This window comes from Nerophis lumbriciformis, linkage group LG18, assembly GCF_033978685.3.
Source record: "Nerophis lumbriciformis linkage group LG18, RoL_Nlum_v2.1, whole genome shotgun sequence".
NCBI classification, from domain to species: domain Eukaryota; kingdom Metazoa; phylum Chordata; class Actinopteri; order Syngnathiformes; family Syngnathidae; genus Nerophis; species Nerophis lumbriciformis.
This window is the reverse complement of record NC_084565.2, coordinates 42,534,355-42,558,133: the sequence shown is the minus strand read 5'-3', so window position 1 is coordinate 42,558,133 and position 23,779 is coordinate 42,534,355. Positions and strand designations below refer to the sequence as shown.

General features: G+C 41.2%; 1 protein-coding gene across 2 annotated transcripts in view; it reads right to left on the bottom strand.

Annotated features, from left to right (window-relative positions):
- The window catches only part of szt2 (SZT2 subunit of KICSTOR complex), a 332,720-nt gene that overhangs the window by 199,649 nt on the left and 109,292 nt on the right, over positions 1-23,779 (bottom strand). The window contains exons 19-27 of one of the 2 annotated variants that reach the window (XM_061978415.1): positions 21,248-21,416; positions 21,054-21,171; positions 18,456-18,569; positions 18,174-18,377; positions 13,011-13,108; positions 12,801-12,939; positions 12,428-12,733; positions 2,101-2,293; positions 1,906-1,953 (exon numbers count right to left, since the gene is read on the bottom strand). In XM_061978415.1, the coding sequence (XP_061834399.1) occupies positions 1,906-1,953; positions 2,101-2,293; positions 12,428-12,733; positions 12,801-12,939; positions 13,011-13,108; positions 18,174-18,377; positions 18,456-18,569; positions 21,054-21,171; positions 21,248-21,416 (1,389 nt within the window). The remainder of the gene's footprint in view (positions 1-1,905; positions 1,954-2,100; positions 2,294-12,427; positions 12,734-12,800; positions 12,940-13,010; positions 13,109-18,173; positions 18,378-18,455; positions 18,570-21,053; positions 21,172-21,247; positions 21,417-23,779) is intronic. The other variant, XM_061978416.1, reaches the window with a different exon arrangement.

Here is a 23,779-nt window from a genome sequence, read left to right as displayed (position 1 = left end):
ACCAGGCACGGGTAGATTTTGCGCTGTGTGCAGGCGCCAAGTCCTGTTGGAACTTGAAATCTCCATCTCCATAGAGCAGGTCAGCAGCAGGAAGCATGAAGTGCTCTAAAACTTGCTGGTAGACGGCTGCGTTGACCCTGGATCTCAGGAAACAGAGTGGACCGACACCAGCAGATGACATGGCACCCCAAACCATCACTGATGGTGGAAACTTTACACTAGACTTCAGGCAACGTGGATCCTGTGCCTCTCCTGTCTTCCTCCAGACTCTGGGATCTCGATTTCCAAAGGAAATGCAAAATTTGCATGGTTGGGTGATGGTTTGGGGTGCCATGTCATCTGCTGGTGTCGGTCCACTCTGTTTCCTGAGATCCAGGGTCAAAGCAGCCGTCTACCAGCAAGTTTTAGAGCACTTCATGCTTCCTGCTGCTGACCTGCTCTATGGAGATTGAGATTTCAAGTTCCAACAGGACTTGGCGCCTGCACACAGCGCAAAATCTACCCGTGCCTGGTTTACGGACCATGGTATTTCTGTTCTAAATTGGCCCGCCAACTCCCCTGACCTTAGCCCCATAGAAAATCTGTGGGGTATTGTGAAAAGGAAGATGCAGAATGCCAGACCCAAAAACGCAGAAGAGTTGAAGGCCACTATCAGAGCAACCTGGGCTCTCATAACACCTGAGCAGTGCCAGAAACTCATGGACTCCATGCCACGCCGCATTAACGCAGTAATTGAGGCAAAAGGAGCTCCAACCAAGTATTGAGTATTGTACATGCTCATATTTTTCATTTTCATACTTTTCAGTTGGCCAACATTTCTAAAAATCCCTTTTTTGTATTAGCCTTAAGTAATATTCTAATTTTGTGACACACGGAATTTTGGATTTTCATTTGTTGCCACTTCAAATCATCAAAATTAAATGAAATAAACATTTGAATGCATCAGTCTGTGTGCAATGAATACATATAATGTACAAGTTACACCTTTTGAATGCAATTACTGAAATAAATCAAGTTTTTCAAAATATTCTAATTTACTGGCTTTTACCTGTATATGCATGTGTGTATATATATATATATATATACATATATACACGCACACACACACACACACACACACACACACACACACACACACACACACACACAAAATAGGCTCCAGCACGCCCCGCGACCCCGAAAGGGACAAGCGGTACAAAATGGATGGATGTGTGTGTATGTATATATAAATGTATATTTAATATAGTCACTATGTGCACATATTATATTAATACAATGGATATCTACTTAATAATTAGTATAATTGGATATTAAGAGTATGTAAAAGTTCGACTTCAACCTTGTTTACTTCTGGGGCTACCTCCTTAAAGTTTTGTGATCAATCAGAAATATCGAGCAGCTAAAATGCGCCAAACATGGATAAGCGAGGAGAGTGTTTTGCATTTTTCCCTTCATGCTTTGTAATGGATTGAAATGGGTGTAATTTCAATGTTTTTACGGTGCGTGGATGTTTTTTATAATGTCTACAACGTTCAGTGAGCAGGTCGTGTTATGTGTGACATCATTTTTTTTTGCACAATGACTAGGGAAGGTTGTTTGCATTGGGTCACATAACTAAATGCTGCGCCTACACAGATTCAGAGCATATTAAAAGGTCATTGACGTGAATGACTTTGGTTATCCACTAGATGGCATAATAGCAGACTATTTAAATGCATGCAAACTTTAATTCCGTGGCGCCTCACAGGCCAAACTGAAGACGTTGGTAGGCCGCACTTAGTTGAAACACCCCTGCAATAGTCTCAGCGGGCAACAATGCAGCAGGTTGGAAAAGCAGTCTGGCGTTTAGACAAACAAGCAGCGCCCCAGCAGAGAGAGGGGGAGTGCAGAGGCTGAAAGGTCTACCTGAACTTCATCTGCTGAGACATCTGCCAGAACTGAGCCTCTTGAGGTCTATTCTCACCATGAAGACAACCAGAGAGACATGGTGTTAATAGCTGAGGACAGGAACTACAGCCATGGTCACTGTCCTATTTGTAATGTAGCCCCATTGCCCCACCAGATTGGCTTGTACTACATTCAAGGGACGTGCCGTCGTACCTGAAGAAGACGTCTCTCGGCTGGCGGTTGGCGCCGGGGTGGACCAGCTGTTCCTTCAGGAGCTCCAGGCAGCAGTTGTACACGTAGACGGGACACTTCAACTGGCTGCCGCTCTGCTGGGACAGCTGCCGGCTGAAGCTGCTGTGCAGGTCCGACCTCTGCGGTTCTGTGAAATGAACTTTTTCCCCCAGATCTTGGAGAGACACACAAAAACACTGTTTTTTTTCCTCTTTCTTCTAGCCATGTGCGATTGGGTAAGACCGGGGGTGCTCATTAGGTGGATGGTGGAGGGTGTGTCAGTCCATCACTAGCCAAGTGTTAAAAAATTGACCTAAATATTAGGGGTGTAACGCAGCGTTTCTCAAAGTGTGGGGCGCGCCCCACTGGTGGGGAATAGAGACATGACAGGTGGGGCGCGAGGAACGGGAGGAAATTTCACTTTAAACATTTTTTTTTAATTATTATATTCTTAGATTAATTCATCACTTTGTGATTCTGTCTGTGAAATCCGCTATATAAATAAAATGGAAATTACCGGTACTTATTTTTACTGTAGGCTTTATATTTCTCGGTACGAGCGAAAGTTTGACAGACATAGCAACAGTAACTAATGGGGGCGGGGCTAAGCGGAACAAACTTTCGCGCGGATGGGTAGAAGGCTTAATGTGTGGATCACAATTACACAAATATATACATTTGTGACTCGCACCTCAAAGGTCGTCGAGCCAGAGCCAGCGCCTGCAGAGAAACAAAAATGTGACGGGCACACACTGTGTCATTCACCGGGAAGCACTCGCGTCAAGGCAGCTCAGCCCCGAACTCAATGAGGTTTTAACAGATGTTGTGAGCGCGGTGAATTTGATCAAAACACGACCACTGAAAGCGCGACTGTTCTCTGCACTGTGTGAGGAAATGGGAGCTGATCATACAGCCGTGCTGTTTCACAGTGAAGCAAGGTGGCTCTCCCGGGGAAAAGTGCTGTCACTTGCCCTGTCTTGCCAAATGCATAGCTCCTCCTTTTTTTTTTTTGCAAAGATTGCAAAGTGGCACTTTTATTGTATTTATTATTGAACTTGATGCAAGTTATTTGATTTATTATTGAACTTGATGCAAGTTATAACACTTTTTTTGATTTATTATTGAACTTGATGCAAGTTATAACACTTTTGTTTTATTTGTTATTGAACTTGATGCAAGTTATAACACTTTTTTTGATTTATTATTGAACTTGATGCAAGTTATAACACTTTTTTTGATTTATTATTGAACTTGATGCAAGTTATAACACTTTTGTTTTATTTATTATTGAACTTGATGCAAGTTATAACACTTTTGTTTTATATATTATTGAACTTGATGCAAGTTATAACACTTTTTTTGATTTATTATTTAACTTGATGCAAGTTATTTGATTTATTATTGAACTTGATGCAAGTTATAACACTTTTATTTGATTTATTATTGAACTTGATGCAAGTTATAATACTTTTTTTTTATTATTGAACTTGATGCAAGTTATAACACTTTTGTTTTATTTATTATTGAACTTGATGCAAGTTATAACACTTTTGTTTTATTTATTATTGAACTTGATGCAAGATATAACACTTTTTTTTATTTATTATTGAACTTGATGCAAGTTATTTGATTTATTATTGAACTTGATGCAAGTTATAACACTTTTTTTGATTTATTATTGAACGTGATGCAAGTTAACACTTTTTGATTTATTATTGAACTTGATGCAAGTTATAACACTTTTTTTGATTTATTATTGAACTTGATGCAAGTTATAACACTTTTTTTGATTTATTATTGAACTTGATGCAAGTTATAACACTTTTGTTTTATTTATTATTGAACTTGATGCAAGTTATAACACTTTTTTTGATTTATTATTGAACTTGATGCAAGTTATTTGATTTATTATTGAACTTGATGCAAGTTATAACACTTTTTTTGATTTATTATTGAACTTGATGCAAGTTATGACACTTTTTTGATTTATTATTGAACTTGATGCAAGTTATAACACTTTTTTTGATTTATTATTGAACTTAATGCAAGTTATAACACTTTTTTTGATTTATTATTGAACTTGATGCAAGTTATAACACTTTTGTTTTATTTATTATTGAACTTGATGCAAGTTATAACACTTTTTTTGATTTATTATTGAACTTGATGCAAGTTATTTGATTTATTATTGAACTTGATGCAAGTTATAACACTTTTATTTGATTTATTATTGAACTTGAGGCAAGTTATAACACTTTTTTTATTATTGAACTTGATGCAAGTTATAACACTTTTGTTTTATTTATTATTGAACTTGATGCAAGATATAACACTTTTTTTTATTTATTATTGAACTTGATGCAAGTTATAATACTTTTTTTTTATTATTGAACTTGATGCAAGTTATAACACTTTTGTTTTATTTATTATTGAACTTGATGCAAGTTATAACACTTTTGTTTTATTTATTATTGAACTTGATGCAAGATATAACACTTTTTTTGATTTATTATTGAACTTGATGCAAGTTATTTGATTTATTATTGAACTTGATGCAAGTTATAACACTTTTTTTGATGTATTATTGAACGTGATGCAAGTTAACACTTTTTGATTTATTATTGAACTTGATGCAAGTTATAACACTTTTTTTGATTTATTATTGAACTTGATGCAAGTTATAACACTTTTGTTTTATTTATTATTGAACTTGATGCAAGTAATAACACTTTTGTTTTATTTATTATTGAACTTGATGCAAGTTATAACACTTTTTTTGATTTATTATTTAACTTGATGCAAGTTATTTGATTTATTATTGAACTTGATGCAAGTTATAACACTTTTTTATTATTGAACTTGATGCAAGTTATAACACTTTTGTTTTATTTATTATTGAACTTGATGCAAGATATAACACTTTTTTTGATTTATTATTGAACTTGATGCAAGTTATTTGATTTATTATTGAACTTGATGCAAGTTATAACACTTTTTTTGATTTATTATTGAACGTGATGCAAGTTATAACACTTGATTTATTATTGAACTTGATGCAAGTTATAACACTTTGATTTATTATTGAACTTGATGCAAGTTATAACACTTTTTTGATTTATTATTGAACTTGATGCCAGTTATAACACTTTTTTTGATTTATTATTGAACTTGATGCAAGTTATAACACTTTTATTTGATTTATTATTGAACTTGATGCAAGTTATAACAGTTTTTTTGATTTATTATTGAACTTGATGCAAGTTATAACACTTTTTTTGATTTATTATTGAACTTGATGCAAGTTATAACACTTTTGTTTTATTTATTATTGAACTTGATGGAAGTTATTTTATTTATTATTGAACTTGATGCAAGTTATACCACAGCTGCACAGTTATTTTATTTATTATTGAACTTGATGTTATTTTATGTTATTGAGTTTGAATGTATACAACTTGATGTTCAATAAATTTGAAAATGTTAAAGCTTGGCATTAGCGCTCTGTTGGGGCGATGGGGGCAGGTGGGGCTTGAAAACTCCCCCTTGTCCAAAGTGGGGGATGACAAAAAAAGTTTGAGAACCACTGGTGTAACGGTACGTGTATTTGTATTGAACCGTTTCGGTATGGGGGGTTTCGGTTCGGTTCGGAGGTGTACCGAACAAGTTTCCACACGAACATATGAAGTAGCCACCTCCGCTTCCTTCTGCCTCTGTCTCTGTCAGTCCCACCCACACAACCATCTGATTGGTTACAAACAGAGCGGTAACAGCCAATCAGCAGTGCGTATTCAGAGCGCATGTCGTCAGTGCTTAGCGTTTAGCAGGTAATCATCAGGCAGCAGACTCTCCCCAAATGATAATAAACACCTCCCAGTCAACTACTAGTAACATCACTATGAGCCCGTTGACCTTCTAGAAATATAAAAGTCAGCTCGCTCGCAGTCCTGGCTGGAGGTGAAGGCTAATTCGCTTTTAGCGGTGTGTGTGTGTGTTACGGACAGCAAAGCCCTGTCTGTCTGTTATTTCACTTGACCTTTTTCTGTGTTGATTGACAAGCAATCGCTAAGGATTATTTATATATATATATATATATATATATATATATATATATATAACTGTTTATTGCTGTTCTTCTCTGGCAGTGTTATTCTCATAACTATAGGTCTTGTTTTTCTTGTAATTGAGTCTTTAATTCCCTTCTTGTGTGGCCAAAGTCTACTTTGACATTTCTAAACAACACTTTACGTGAGATTAGAGTAATATAACTGCAGAAATGTTGAGCGTGAGTATAGAACGTCACGCTGCTTAGTGAGCCTTGTGTTGATTGATTGATTGAGACTTTTATTAGTAGATTGCACAGTGAAGTACATATTCCGTACAATTGACCACTAAATGGTAACACCCCAATAAGTTTTTCAACTTGTTTAAGTCGGGGTCCACGTTAATCAATTCATGGTAAACTCATGTTGCAATGTAAGTTATCCACTTAACAATGTCATCACATTTTTAACACGACTTTTGTTTGTTGAGCTTTCTATGATTTGTCTTTCGTTTTTCTATTTATTAGGGCCCGCATGGCCCATTGTATAAGGACTCCCTTTGGGAGTCCTTATACAATGGGACATAAGGACCTATTGTATTTGTAAGGTTTTATTATTCTTTATTCTTCCGCCGCCACAACAAACTGTAATTTGACCCACTTAACATGCTTCAAAACTCACCATATTTGACCCACACATCAGGACCTGCGAAAATTACCTTTTTTTTTAAAAAAAAACGAACCCCAAAACTCAAAATTGCGCTTTAGCGCCCCCTAGGAAAAAAACAAACTAGACTGCCTATATCTCCCACTAGGAAGATCGGGGAGACATGAAACAAAAACCTGTATGTAGGTCTGACTTAGACCTAGTTTTCATAATTGTATATCATCAGAAATCAACAGGAAGTTGGCAATTCCCCCTTCAAGACAAAAAAGTACTAAAAACAGTCACTTTTGCCTCTTTGAGCTGTAATTTGACCCCCTTAACACGCTTCAAAACTCACCGAACTGAACACACACATCAGGACTGGCAAAAATTGCGATCTAATAAAAAAACCTAACCCCAAATTTAAAAATTGCGTTCTACAGCAATTTTTGAATAAAACTGAGAAAAAACTGCTCCTCGGAAGAAAAAAATGACAAAACCGCCTGTAACTCCCACTGGGAAGGTCGGAGAGACATGAAACAAAAACCTCTCTGTAGGTCTCACTTAGACCTACATTTCATAAATTGACAACCTCCAGCAAAAATCAACAGGAAGTTTGCTATTCCCCCTTCAAAACAAATGTTTTGTAAAAACCGGTCACCTTCCTTCAAAAACGATCTCCTCTGAGCGCGTTTGTCGTTTCGCCTTCAAACTAACACAGGAGAGAGATTGAACTCTTGTGATTACAATGACAGAAGCGCTTTTTTTCTAACTGCTCCGGTTTTGATTTTATGACCCTTCAAAGACCCACTGCGCTGATGCTGCTGCGCTGCTGTTTTTTTAAGATGGCTGCTTAAAAGCAGGAAGCACCAACGTGCCCACACAATGCAGACAAGGTAGGTACACTAGACAAAAGACTTGGGACACTTCAGACTAAAAGTAGACAAAAGTATTGGGACACTTAGGACTAGCACCTGCCAAATACGCGGGCCCGACCAATGCTGCTTGCAGCTTTAATTTAATTTGTATTTTTTGGGACAACAGAAACCGCACAAAAAAGTAAATACAAAATGTAATTGGGCGGTATAGCTCGGTTGGTAGAGCGGCCGTGCCAGCAACTTGAGGGTTCCAGGTTCGATCCCCGCTTCTGCCATCCTAGTCACTGCCGTTGTGTCCTTGGGCAAGACACTTTACCCACCTGCTCCCAGTGCCACCCACACTGCTTTAAATGTAACTTAGATATTGGGTTTCACTATGTAAAGCGCTTTGAGTCACTAGAGAAAAGCGCTATATAAATATAATTCACTTCACACTTCACTTCACATTAAGCCTACATGAACTCCATGGTGTTAAGGGATGAATAGTCTCTCATATTGTTATTGTACCATTTTTTTCAGCTATAGTTACATTAATCATTAGTAATGGAGCAGCCTAGTTTTGAATGGCAGGGTCCCTGCTATCACATGTTGATCAAAATATTCATATGGAAACGGGGTTTGTACATTCTGTCAGCATTTCACTTCAACTTCAGCATTCACACGCAATTCCTTCAGGAATTGCCAAATGGAGTTGTTATCTAAAAGTGTGTTTTACAGTTTAAAAAGCATGTTACATGTTAAAATGGTGCTGTTTTTTTTAATTGAGTTTAATTACTTCCAATTGGAGACGTTGATATGAAGTGTTTTAAGTCAAGAGCTGTGTCACTGAACCAATTAAGGTCCTAAGCTATGATTCCTGCTGATATCGTATCGGATTAATATCAGTACCAACCAGTACTCAAGTAGGGATGTCCCGATCCGATATTTGGATCGGATCGGCCGCCGATATTTGCCAAAAAATGCGTATCGGCAAGGCATGGGAAAATGCCGATCAAGATCCAGTTTAAAAGAAAAAACTCCGGTCCGTGTTTTCTAACGCACCGATTTAAATAATACATTCCACATTTCTGCTGCTCCCTAATTTCCGTTCCGCATTTACCAGCACACCTTCAACACATCTGCAGGTCTGTGGATTCTCACGCAGTTGCTTTTAGCTGCTGGCATTACACGACAGGCTCTTCTCACTCTTTCCTGTGTCTCCCTCTCACAGACAGCAAGCGCACCTTCTTACACACGTCACATACTGTCACGACATACGTCACATACGTATACGTCATACACTGTCACGTCATACGTCACATACGTATACGTCCTCCCCGAGCAGAGAGGTAGCAGCATGGCGCAGCCGTGCGAGCAATGTTCCCTCTAAGGTGCGCGCCTGTGCAATTGCGCACTGCTCAAGCGTCCTCTGCGCACGGCAAATCTATGCCACGCACAAAATCAAATAAAAAATTAAAGCTGCAAGCAGCGTTGGTCGGGCCCGCGCATTTGGCAGGTGCTAGTCCTAAGTGTCCCAATACTTTTGTCCAGTTATAGTCCTAAGTGTCCCAAAACTTTTGTCCAGTATTAGTCCTAAGTATCCCAATACTTTTGTCAAGTTGTAGTCCTAAGTGTCCCAATACTTTTGTCCAGTGTAAGTGTCCCAATACTTTTGTCCAGTTTTCGTCCTAAGTGTCCCAATACTTTTGTCCAGTGGTATTCCTAAGTGTCCCAATACTTTTGTGCAGTGTAAGTGTCCCAATACTTTTGTCCAGTTTTGGTCATAAGTGTCCCAATACTTTTGTCAAGTTGTAGTCCCAAGTGTCCCAATACTTTTGTCCAGTTTTCGTGCTATGTGTCCCAATACTTTTGTCCAGTGGCAGTCATAAATGTCCCAATACTTTTGTCTACTTTTAGTCCGAATTGTCCCAAGACTTTTGTCTAGTGTACCTACCTTGTCTGCATTGTGTGGGCACGCTGGTGCTGCCTGCTTTTAAGCAGCCATCTTGAAAAAACAGCAGCATCAGCGCAGAGGTTCTTTGAAGGGTCATAAAATCAAAACCGGAGCAGGTATCAAAACTCTTTCGCCAACTTTTAATCAGAAGGGTTCAATCTCTCTCCTGTGTTAGTTTGAAGCCGAAACAACAAACGCGCTCAGAGGAGATAATGTTTGAAGAAAGGTGACCGGTTTTTACAAAAATTTTGTTTTGAAGGGGGAATAGCAAACTTCCTGTTGATTTTTGCTGGGGGTTGTCAATTTATGAAATGTAGGTCTAAGTGAGACCTACATAGAGGTTTTCGTTTCATGTCTCTCCGACCTTCCAAGTGGGAGTTACAGGCAGTTTTGTCATTTGTTTCTTCCGAGGAGCAGTTTTTTCTGCGTTTTAAGATTTGGGGTTAGGTTTTTTTATAAGATCGCAATTTTTGCCAGTCCTGATGTGTGCGTTCAGTTTGGTGAGTTTTGAAGCGTGTTAAGGGGGTCAAATTACAGCTCAAAGAGGCAAAAGTTACTGTTTTTAGTACTTTTTTGTCTTGAAGGGGGAATTGCCAACTTCCTGTTGATTTTAGCCCAACAATGTACTATTATGAAATGTAAGTCTAAGTCAGACCTACATAGAGGTTTTTGTTTCATGTCTCTCCGACCTTCCTAGTGGGAGTTACAGGCAGTCTAGTTTTTTTTTCTTCCCTAGGGGGCACTAGAGCGTAATTTTGAGTTTTGTGGTTCGTTTAAAAAAAAAAAAAAGGCAATATTCGCAGGTCCTGATGTGTGGGTCAAATATGGTGAGTTTTGAAGCATGTTAAGTGGGTCAAATTACAGTTTAATGTGGCGGCGGAAGAATAAAGAATAAAACCTTACAAATTCAATAGGTCCTTATGTCCCATTGCATAAGGACTCCCTTTGGGAGTCCTTATACAATGGGCCATACGGGCCCTAAATAAGCGCATAACAATTTTCGACACACCGACACGACAGAGAAAACAGTTTTCGTCATCATTGTTCAAATATTGTAACGTCTGTCGAGACGCTTATCTCCATTCGGTGCCACACGCCCACACCATCAAAATGCCCAGGCAAACATTTCCAGATCAACACCGTATGAAAAAAATAGTGATTTTTTTTTAGTTGTGATTTCCTTCTCTGCATGAAAGTTTAAAAGTAGCATATATTAATGCAGTATGAAGAAGAACGTTTTAATGTAGACACATGGAATCATCATACTGCTGTGATTATATGCATCAAGTGTTCATTCAAGGCTAAGGCAAAATATCCACATACCGTATTTTCCGCACTATTAGCCGCACCTAAAAACCACAAATTTACTCAAAAGCTGACAGTGCGGCTTATAACCCAGTGCGCTTTATATATGGATTAATATTAAGATTCATTTTCAAAAAGTTTCGGTCTCGCAACTACGGTAAACAGCCGCCATCTTTTTTCCCCGTAGAAGAGGAAGTGCTTCTTCTTCTACGCAAGCAACCGCCAAGGTAAGCACCCGCCCCCATAGAACAGGAAGCGCTTCTTCTTCTACTGTAAGCAACCACCCGCCCGCGTAGAAGAAGAAGAAGCGCGCGGATATTACGTTTCATTTCCTTTGTGTGTTTACATCTGTAAAGACCACAAAATGGCTCCTACTAAGCGACAGGTTTCCGGTTCATGAAAAGACGCAATCTCTCCATCCGCACACGGACTACTATTTCACAGCAACTGCCTAAAGACTTTCAAGAAAAGCTGGCTACTTTCCGTGCATATTGTAAAAACAAGATAGCTGAAAAAAAGATCCGGCCAGAGAACATTATCAACATGGACGAGGTTCCACTGACTTTTGATATTCCTGTGAACCGCACTGTGGATACAACGGGAGCACGTACGGTGAATATTCGCACCACAGGGAATGAGAAGTCATCCTTCACTGTGGTTCTAGCTTGCCATGCTAATGACCAGAAACTTCCACCCATGGTGATATTCAAAAGGAAGACCTTGCCAAAAGAGACCTTTCCAGCCGGCGTCATCATAAAAGCTAACTCGAAGGGATGGATGGATGAAGAAAAGATGAGCGAGTGGTTAAGGTAAGTTTACGCGAAGAGGCCGGGTGGCTTTTTTCACGCAGCTCCGTCCATGTTGATATACGACTCCATGCGCGCCCACATCACGCTGGTTTTTAATATATTATTAAAGTTTGACTGACCTATCTGACTGTTTTTTTGACATTCCCTTTAGCGCAGTTAGATGCGGCTTATAACACGGGGCGGCTTATAGGTGGACAAAGTTTTGAAATATGCCGTTCATTGAAGGCGCGGCTTATAACCCAGGGCGGCTTATGGTGCGGAAAATACGGTATATATCGTGTATCGCAATATGGCCTTAAAATATGGCAATATTAAAAAAAGGCCATATTGCCCAGCCCTAGTTCAATGATGCCATTTCTGTTTGTCATGTATAATTTAGTCTATTTTGTGTTTATCCTTGAATAAACAGGTCAGTTTGTTGTTACCAACCATTGTGTATTATTCAAACTCCCCTAATTCAGCTGGCTAGTTGTTATCAAGAGTACTAAAACCCTTTTCAACATGATTCTGACAATTAAGTAGGCTAAATAACTTTAAACTTTAATACATGCTCGGATAGGCCAGTATCGGTCAGTATCGGTATCGGATCGGAAGTGCAAAAACCTGAATCGGGACATCCCTATACTCAAGGCTCCATAATCAGTATCGTATCGGACTTCTTTTCACTGGCGTTTGAGAGCGGTATAAATCTTGACTGACCTGAGCTCGGCGTTCCAGGCTGGGTTTCCAACACCCGGCAATCCCAGCTTTCGCGGTCCAGGACCAGAGAGTCGGCGGGCCCGGGCTGGCCCTCGGAGCGCGGGGAGAGCAACGGCGACCTGGCGCTGAAGTGACCGCTGCTGGAGCTCCTTCTCAACTTAATGGCCAGACCGAAGCTGGACTCGGTGGAACCCGACAGCGAGTCCGCCTGGGACTTGTTGCTGGGCGTCAGAGTGTCCTCGTCCTGCGTGCTGACGTTACTCAAAGGGTCAACTTCCAACAGCGACGACGACAGCATCAGGACATCTGTCAAAATGTCTTTCTTAAAAAAAAACCCCATTGGACAGTTTCCCTGGTCTAGAAGCTGTCCTACCTGTGAAGGTGGCTGGCAGGAAGGTGAGCAGGATCTGCTGGGAGCTGACGTGCTTGGCGTAGCACCTCCACTGGGGCGCCGAGCAGTTCCTCCCCCCCAGCGGAGGCTCCTCGTCCACCAGGTCTGCGTTGGTGAAACTCTGCCGGTCACAAATGCGGACGTGAGCCGCCAGAGAGAACCGACACCGTTCCGAAGTACGAAAAGGTTTACTTGTAAAGTGCTGGTGGATCCCATCATCTCTCGGCTGCTGCCAGGTGTGTGGAAGGCCGACATCACTTCCTGTCTGTCAGGAAGCTTCACAAACTCTTCTGATGAAAACAAAAACCAACAGTGTGAGATCCACAGGACCTTGGTGACGTATTAAGGGTGGGCGATACTGCAAATGTTGGTGCCGATCCGATATGAAGTATATGTTTACAAACTCCTTGTGAACTTTTCAGTTTATGAAACTTTAGATCATGTCATATATCCATTAAGATTTTCAATCTGGCCCACTGGATGCTCTACACCAGGGGTGCTCATTACGTCGATCGCGATCTACCGGTCGATCTCGGAGGGTGTGTCAGTCGATCACCAGCCAGGCATTAAAAAAAATAGTCCTAAAAATGAGCGATCATAAATCTTCACTATGACGTCACTTTCGTCACTTGATTGACATTCACGGCACCCGAGGGTCTTCTGAGATGACGCTGGCTGCTGCCAGCTCATTAAAATTACCGACTGGAAGGCGAGAAACACTTTATTTCAACAGACTCTGGCGCCGTACCTGTCGTCAAAACTCCAAAGACCGACTGCACAGTTGCGCTAACGAAATAAGAGTCTCAGAAAGCTGGCGTGCACAAGCTAGCAAGCTACGGAGTTTGCCGACAATGTATTTCTTGTAAAGTGTATGCAAAGGAGTACGGAAGCTGGACAAATAAGATGCCAAAAACCAACCACTTTCATGTGGTATTGGACAGAAAGGAGGACTTTTTTTCTCCTCCATTCGAAAATGCGGACGTTATCATCACCACTGTCTGATTCCTATCAATGCAAGTCATCACAATCAGGTAATACACCAACTTATATTCTTGTCTTCATGAAAGAAAGGAATCTATATGTGTTAAACATGCTTGTATTATCTTTAAACACCTTTAACTTGTTAACAATATTAACTATATGTGTTAAACATGCTTGTATTATTTTTAACCACCTTTAACTTGTTAACAATATTAACTATATGTGTTAAACATGCTTGTTTTATCTTTAACCACCTTTAAGTTGTTAACAATATTAACTATTTGTGTTAAACATGCTTGTATTATTTTTAACCACCTTTAACTTGTTAACAATATTAACTATATGTGTTAAACATACTTGCATTATCTATAAACACCTTTAACTTGTTAACAATATTAACTATATGTATTAAACATACTTGTATTATCATTAAACACCTTTAATGTATTACCAATATTAACTATATGTGTTAAACATGCTTGCATTATCATTAAACACCTTTAACTTGTTAACAAAAACATATATTTCATAAATAACTAAATATAAATGATATATATGAATGAGGTAGATCCCCACGACTTGATCAATTGAAAAGTAGCTCGCCTGCAGAAAAAGTGTGAGCACCCCTGCTTTACATAATTTTTTTAGACCTTTAACACCAAAAGTGTATTTGCCATTATGACGTGCAGTGACCGTAAGTCTTGAACTGTTGGAAGTATTTCAATTAGAGATGTCCGATAATATCGGCCGATTAATGCTTAAAATGTAATGTCGGAAATTATCGGTTTCAAAAAGTAAAATTAATGACTTTTTAAAACGCCGCTGTACGGAGCGGTACATATCCAGGAAAACACGGACGTAGGGAGCAGTACAGAACAGTTGCGTCTCCCAGTTAGCAGCACCTCCCCTCTCCCACACACAACACAGGAGTTGCAGCATGAGAGGTTTGCTGGCGGCGCTTGATGACCTCATCAAACCGCCGCGAGCGCAGCATAACAACAACAAGAGTGTGTTGTTGCCGGTGCCGTAGCCGTGGCTAACAAGCGAGCTCGCTCGGTGAGTGACTAACGACACCATGTCTATGGTTTGGGATTATTTTAAAGTGTGTCTGACGGATAATCCATCCATCCATCCATCTTCTTCCGCTTATCCGAGGTCGGGTCGCGGGGGCAGCAGCCTAAGCAGGGAAGCCCAGACTTCCCTCTCCCCAGCCACTTCGTCCAGCTCTTCCTGTGGGACCCCGAGGCGTTCCCAGTCCAGCCGGGAGACATAGTCTTCCCAACGTGTCCTGGGTCTTCCCCGCGGCCTCCTACCGGTCGGACGTGCCCTAAACACCTCCGTAGGGAGGCGTTCGGGTGGCATCCTGACCAGATGCCCGGACCACCTCATCTGGCTCCTCTCCATGTGGAGGAGCAGCGGCTTTACTTTGAGCTCCCCCCGGATGGCAGAGCTTCTCACCCTATCTCTAAGGGAGAGACACAAACTCATTTGGGCCGCTTGTACCCGTGATCTTGTCCTTTCGGTCATAACCCAAAGCTCATGACCATAGGTGAGGATGGGAACGTAGATCGACCGGTAAATTGAGAGCTTTGCCTTCTGGCTCAGCTCCTTCTTCACCACAACGGATCGAAGACGCCGCACCGATCCGCCTGTCCATCTCACCATCCACTCTTCCCTCACTCGTGAACAAGAGTCCGAGGTACTTGAACTCCTCCACTTGGGGCAAGATCTCCTCCCCAACCCGGAGATGGCACTCCACCCTTTTCCGGGCGAGAACCATGGACTCGGACTTGGAGGTGCTGATTCTCATCCCGGTCGCTTCACACTCGGCTGCGAACCGATCCAGTGAGAGCTGAAGATCCTGGCCAGATGAAGCCATCAGGACCACATCATCTGCAAAAAGCAGAGACATAATCCTGCAGCCACCAAACCAGATCCCCTCAACGCCTTGACTGCGCCTAGAAATTATGTCTATAAAAGCCCTGCCAGAGTCCAACCCTCACTGGAAACGTGTCCGACTTACTGCCGGCAATGCGGACCAAGCTCTGGTACTGATCATACAGGGAGCGGATTTCCACAATCAGACAGTCCGATACCCCATACTCTCTGAGCACTCCCCACAGGACTTCCCGAGGGACACGGTCGAATGCCTTCTCCAAGTCCACAAAGCACATGTAGACTGGTTGGGCAAACTCCCATGCACCCTCAAGGACCCTGCTCAGAGTATAGAGCTGGTCCACAGTTCCACGACCAGGACAAAAACCACACTGTTCCTCCTGAATCCGAGGTTCGACTATCCGGCGTAGCCTCCTCTCCAGTACACCTGAATAGACCTTTGACGGGATAAAAAACTGGCAATTTGCAATGACTGCAAAAAGTTGGGTTATGCGAGGAGGAACCAAGACGTCTTCCTTTAATACGAGCAATTTGATCTCCCACCTCTTCAAGAGATACACCATGAATACAAGCGGAGGATGGATGTGAGCCCAGTTTATAATTCCCTGTTATACAGTATGCCTTAATGAGGACTATGTTATTTGTGTACTTTATTACTCTAGTATACTCTGGACTGAAGCTGTGTGCCTTCATTGTTTTTGTAGCTGTTGTTTTGAGGCATGTTTAAATTTTTTTTTTTTTAAAACGCATAGTATTGTCATGTCTGTGTAATCATGTTTTGTTTAGTTATAGGACTCTTTAGTTTCTGTCTTTTCACTCCCTTGTCTTGTTTCCATGATTACCCCATTAGTTTCACCTGTTCCACATTTGGACTCATTGTGCACTCTTGATTGTCACCATAGCAACCCATTAGTTTTCACCTGTCACGTCACGCACCTGTTTTCGTTAATCATGTCCATAGTATTTAAGTTCATTCTTTTCAGTTTGTCTTTCTGACGACCTCACCACATTTATGCTCTGTCCATGCCTGATACTTCTTTCCATGTCAATTCCTCAAGCAACTATTTCTGTCCAAGCCAAGTAAGTTTTTGTTCCATGTTTATAGTCTTTTTGGTTTCATAGTTTGTTCTCCGCCATTGTGCGTGTTTTTTGTTTGTACTTTTTTGCTATAGTCTTTTGGTTTCATAGTTTATTCTCCGCCTCTGTGCGCGCTTTTTGTTTATTCCTTTTTTTTTTGATAAATATAAATAAATCATGTACCTTCATTCCCGTCTCGCCCGTGCCAACTTTCCGTTGCATCCCGGAAAAGCAAACACCCAGGACCAAGTCATGACAAGTATTTCCCATAGTTGTAGTGGGTATCAGGATTGTCTCAAGGAGAGCATGTCCCAAATTCCAAGCTGCTGTTTTGAGGCATGTTAAAAAAAATAATGCTCTTTGTGACTTCAATAATAAATATGACAGTGCCATGTTGGCACTTTTTTTTACATAACTTGAGTTGATTTATTTTGGAAAACCTTGTTACATTGTTTAACGCATCCAGCGAGGCATCACAACAAAATTAGGCATAATAATGTGTTAATTCCACCACTGTATATATCGGTATCGCTTGATATCGGAATCGGTAATTAAGAGTTGGACAATATTGGAATATCGGCAAAAAAAGCCATTATCGGACATCTCTAATTTCAATGGTTAAAATCTGCCATTTTGAGTGTTATATGGGTTATTAGGCAGGCATGTGATTTGACCACAATGAAAAAGACTGAAAAAATTTCCGGGGGTCTGGGGGAAGCTCCTGGTTTTTCACCAATTTAACATGCTAAAATTTCCATCCAGTCCCATTGAAACTTATTTTTGACATGTTTATCAATTTCTTACAATAAAGAATGAAAGCAAAAAAATGTATACACAATGTCAATTAATGAATTTATATTCTACACATTGTCGGAGGCAGATATTTACATATATCCGAATTTAAGTGTTACTTCTTTTTATTTCATAATCATATTACAAAACAGCTAGTGTTTTTCTTCCAAATGTGGTCTTTTGGTTGTCTGCAAAACTGTGTGCTTAACCTTGAATGAGGAATGTTAGAGAGAGAGATAATAAGCATGTGTTTTGGCTAGAGAGACATGACTGCCAGGGGGGGGAGGAAGAGAGACTTAAGAGGAGAGGTGGTTTGGTCGGGGGGGGCAGACCATCTTGGCGGCGCGATAGAATGTTCTATGCTGGACTGGTCTCAATGTATACATGCAAAGCTTTGCAAATATATTACAAAATACCTATTCTGTCTCTGGTGGTTTTTCTACTCAGCTTTAAGTGTCGTAAAGAGCTTGGGAGCGACTTGTGACTTGAATTCCCTGGGAGGAACAACTGGTCCAAAACGCAACAATATTTATTAGGCATATTCGCACCACAATAAAGTCTTGATATTTGGATGGATCCATCTTCCTCGGTGAGGAGTGGAGGTCTTACCTTTGATGACAGGAAGGGCGAAAGGAGCAGGGTGGCCGTCGCGCTCTCGCTCCAGGATGTGGTGCATGAAGGCGGCGTGGTCGCCGTCGGCAACGGGGATCTCCCGGTCGCTGAGCTCCTGCTCCAGGCTGCTGTGGAAGAGGCTGAGGAGCAGCTCGTTGGGCAGGCAGGGGGCGCCGCCGAGGTGCTCCTCCAGCTCCACTTCTGAAAGCCCACCACGGCCGTGAGAGCGGTGGTCTCGACATTGTGAGGGGGGGGGGGAATAAATCAAACAAACAATACCTGTGCCGAACGTGAGGAAGAAGAGCTCCACCTGCTGACACTTGGGGAGCAGCTGGATGAGATCAAACTGGAAAGGAACCGTGTGAATGCTCTCCTCGGACGCTGGAGGTTCTCCTGAAACCAGAAGAGACTCACAATCATCAGCAAGGTTTCTAAGAGGAGGAAATGACTAAACAAGTAAATGTTGTTTTTTTTTCTACATTTAAAACACTTTCTTGTGGTCTACATCAGTGTTTTTCCACCTTTTTTGAGCCAAGGCACATTTCTTGCATTGAAAGAATGCGGAGGCACACCGCCAGCAGAAATCATTAAAAAACAAAACTGAGTTGACAGTGAAAAGTCGTCGTCGCAATTGTTGGATATGACTTTAAAGCATAACCAAGCATGCATCAATATAGCTCTTGTCTCAAAGTAGGTGTACCGTATTTTCCGCACTATTAGCCGCACCTAAAAACCACAAATTTACTCAAAAGCTGACAGTGCGGCTTTTAACCCGGTGCGCTTTATATATGGATTAATATTAAGATTCATTTTCATAAAGTTTCGGTCTCGCAACTACGGTAAACAGCTGCCATCTTTTTTCCCCGTAGAAGAGGAAGTGCTTCTTCTTCTACGCAAGCAACCGCCAAGGTAAGCACCCGCCCCCATAGAACAGGAAGCGCTTCTTCTTCTACTGTAAGCAACCACCCGCCCGCGTAGAAGAAGAAAAAGCGCGCGGATATTACCGTACGTTTCATTTCCTTTGTGTGTTTACATCTGTAAAGACCACAAAATGGCTCCTACTAAGCGACAGGGATCCGGTTCATGAAAAGACGCAATCTCTCCATCCGCACACGGACTACTATTTCACAGCAACTGCCTAAAGACTTTCAAGAAAAGCTGGCTACTTTCCGTGCATATTGTAAAAACAAGATAGCTGAAAAAAAGATCCGGCCAGAGAACATTATCAACATGGACGAGGTTCCACTGACTTTTGATATTCCTGTGAACCGCACTGTGGATACAACGGGAGCACGTACGGTGAATATTCGCACCACAGGGAATGAGAAGTCATCCTTCACTGTGGTTCTAGCTTGCCATGCTAATGGCCAGAAACTTCCACCCATGGTGATATTCAAAAGGAAGACCTTGCCAAAAGAGACCTTTCCAGCCGGCGTCATCATAAAAGCTAACTCGAAGGGATGGATGAAGAAAAGATGAGCGAGTGGTTAAGGTAAGTTTAAGTTTACGCGAAGAGGCCGGGTGGCTTTTTTCACGCAGCTCCGTCCATGTTGATATACGACTCCATGCGCGCCCACATCACGCTGGTTTTAATATATTATTAAAGTTTGACTGACCTATTTGACAGTTTTTTTGACATTCCTTTAGCGCAGTTAGATGCGGCTTATAACACGGGGCGGCTTATAGGTGGACAAAGTTTTGAAATATGCCGTTCATTGAAGGTTCATTGTACTTATAACCCAGGGCGCCATATGGTGCGGAAAATACGGTATTTATAATATGTTGTACAAAAGACATTTCATAATTTTCGGAAGTTCATCTTGTACTTGACATTGTTTATAGGGTTAGGCGCTATAAGTGTTCAACTTCAGCCTAAGCCCTTTCGGTCTGCAACATTTTCATTTTCAATCTATGAATGTACAACTGTTTGTTTATTCTGTTGACCATTGACCGAAGAATAAAACTTTACTTACTTACTTAGTTGGACTTTTTTGCTGTTTTCCTGTGTGTAGTGTTTTACTTCTTGTCTCGCGCTCCTATTTTGGTGGCTTTTTCTCTTTTTTTGGTATTTTCCTGTAGCAGTTTCATGTCTTCCTTTGAGCGATATTTTCCCGCATCTACTTTGTTTTAGCAATCAAGAATATTTCAGTTGTTTTTATCCTTCTTTGTGGGGACATTGTTGATTGTCATGTCATGTTCGGATGTACATTGTCTTTGCTCCACAGTAAGTTTTTGCTGTCGTCCAGCATTCTGTTTTTGTTTACTTTGTAGCCAGTTCAGTTTTAGTTTGGTTCTGCATAGCCTTCCCTAAGCTTCAATGCCTTTTCTTAGGGGAACTCACCTTTTGTTTATTTTTGGTTTAAGCATAAGACACCTTTTTACCTGCATTTACAAAGCAATTAGCTACCGGCTGCCACCTATTGACATGGAAGAGTATTACACGGCAGTGACTAGGATGATCGAACCTGCAACCCTCAAGTTGCTGGCACGGCCGCTCTACCAACCGAGCTATACCCAATAGTAAAGTAGTGTAAAGTTCTTACTTATATCTGTCAGTAAACTCGCCATGAAAGCACTAAAACATACCGGTGTAGTGACTTTACATTATTCACCCAAGGAACTTTAGTTATTAGAGAGTTCCGGTCACGGGACACATTCCGGGCGTTGTTGTTGCACTAGTGAGCCACGGATGAGGAGACGCTGCTCCGCTATTGATTGAAGTAAAGTCTGAATGTCATTAAAACAGTTAGCGACATATTTTGACACTTCTTCCACTCCCGTCCTTGCACGCTACACCGCTACAACAAAGGTGACGGGGAGAAGACGCTGTCCAAGTGGAGGCACGTAAATAAGACCGCCCACAAAACGGTGCATTACCTCTCAGGTCCTTGAGTCCAGCTGGCAAAGCCCACGCCTGGTCCTTGTTCTGACACAACTGGCTCAGGTACTCGAAGGTCATCATGGTGGACATGCATGCTAAATCTCTGGGGAAGATCTGAAAGGGCGGAGGAGGGGACCTGCTTTTAGTTAGAGGCGACACTCGTACAAACACCGACCGGGCGGAGGCGCACCGCTTGAGGCACTTCCTGGTAGCGGAGGCCCTGCAGGTGGCGGTGCTGCTCGGAGCAGTTGGTCACGGTGCCGCTCTGAGGCTCCACCCAGCACTCCGTCACCAGGTTCAGCTCCACGTCCACGTCCACCGCCTCCACCTCTGTGTCGTTGTCGTCGTCGGTGGAGAAGCTGCACGAGGGACATTCAGCTTGTTAATATTTTCCCTCCAAAACAGAATGCCTTGGAAATAACTAACTTTGGCCTTAGTTCTGCTTGAAGGAGACTAACACCTGCGTGTGTTTGGTCTACGTACTCCCACACGCATATATTAGTAATAGTTTTGTCAAGAAGTACCAGCCGGGAGAGAGAGTGAAGGAGGAAAATGTGTGCGCTAAGTTAACTTTCGGTTTCGATACCCACAAGTCATTGGCGTGTCCAAACTTTTTGACATGGGGGCCACATTGGGTTAAAAAAAAATTGATATATATATATATATATATATATATATATATATATATATATATATATTTAAAAAAAATTGTATATATATATATATATATATATGTATATATATATGTGTATATATATATATATATATACACATATATATACGTATATATACCGTATTTTCCGCACTATAAGGCGCACCGGATTATTAGCCGCACCTTCAATGAATTACATATTTCATAACTTTGTCCACCAATAAGCCGCCCCGGATTATAAGCCGCGCCTACGCTGCGCTAAAGGGAATGTCAAAAAAACAGTCAGATAGTTCAGTCAAACTTTAATAATATATTGAAAACCAGCGTTCTAACAACTCTGTCCCAAAATGTACGCAAATGTGCAATCACAAACATAGTAAAATTCAAAATGGTGTAGAGCAATAGCAACATAATGTTGCTCGAACGTTAATGTCACAACACACAAAATAAACATAGCGCTCACCTTCTGAAGTTATTCTTCATTCGTAAATCCTTCGAATTCTTCGTCTTCGGTGTCCGAATTGAAAAGTTGCGCAAGCGTGGGATCCAAAAATGGCCGGCTCCGTCTCGTCGAAGTCATCGGATTCAGTGTCGCTGTTGTTGTGCAGCAGTTCTGTGAATCCTGCCTTTCGGAAAGCTCGGACCACAGTTGTGACCGAAATATCTGCCCAGGCATTTACGATCCACTGGCAAATGTTGGCGTATGTCGTCCGGCGCTGTCTGCCCGTCTTAGTGAAGGTGTGTTCGCCTTCGGAGCTGTGTGAAAAAAGCCACCCGGCCTCTTCGCGTAAACTTCCCTTAACCACTCGCTCATCTTTTCTTCATCCATCCATCCCTTCGAGTTAGCTTTTATGATGACGCCGGCTGGAAAGGTCTCTTTTGGCAAGGTCTTCCTTTTGAATATCACCATGGGTGGAAGTTTCTGGCCATTAGCATGGCAAGCTAGAACCACAGTGAAGGATGACTTCTCATTCCCTGTGGTGCGAATATTCACCGTACGTGCTCCCGTTCCACAGTGCGGTTCACAGGAATATCAGTTGCTGTGAAATACGGTAGTAATCCGTGTGCGGATGGAGAGATTGCGTCTTTTTATGAACCGGATCCTTGTCGCTTAGTATGAGCCATTTTGTGGTCTTTACAGATGTAAACAGGAAATGAAACGTACGGTGATATCCGCGCGTTTTTTCTTCTTCTTCCGGGGGCGGGTGGTTGCTTACAGTAGAAGAAGAAGCGCTTCCTGTTCTATGGGGGCGGGTGCTTTCCTTGGCGGTTGCTTGCGTAGAAGAAGAAGCGCTTCCTGTTCTACGGGGAAAAAAGATGGCGGCTGTTTACCGAAGTTGCGAGATCGAAACTTTATGAAAATGAATCGTAATAAAGCGCACCGGGTTATAAGGCGCACTGTCAGCTTTTGAGAAAAATTGTGGTTTTTAGGTGCGCCTTATAGTGCGGAAAATACGGTATATATATATATATATATATATATATATATATATATATATATATATATATATACATACATACATACATATATATATATATACATACATACATATATATATATATATATATATATATATATATATATGTATGTATATATATATATATATACATATATGTATATATATACACATACATACACATACATACATACACATATATATACACATACATACATACATACATACATACATATATATATATATATATATATATATATAAAATAAATAAATATATATAAATATATACAAATAAATAAATAGATTACTGTACACATAAATACATTGCCCTTTTTCACATGCGTCCACGTTTATGGATGTATGTTATATTGTCTTTTTTATTCCAGCGAGTTAAAATATATATACACATATATTAGAGATGTGCGGATAGGCAAATATTTCATCCGCAACCGCATCAGAAAGTCGTCAACCATCCGCCATCCACCCGATGTAACGTTTGAATAGAACTGCATCCGCCCGCCATCCGCCCGCACCCGCCCGTTATATCTAATATAGACGATGCAAGGCATTAGTGAGGCACCTGCCAACTACTCCGGTTTTCCCGTAATTCGTA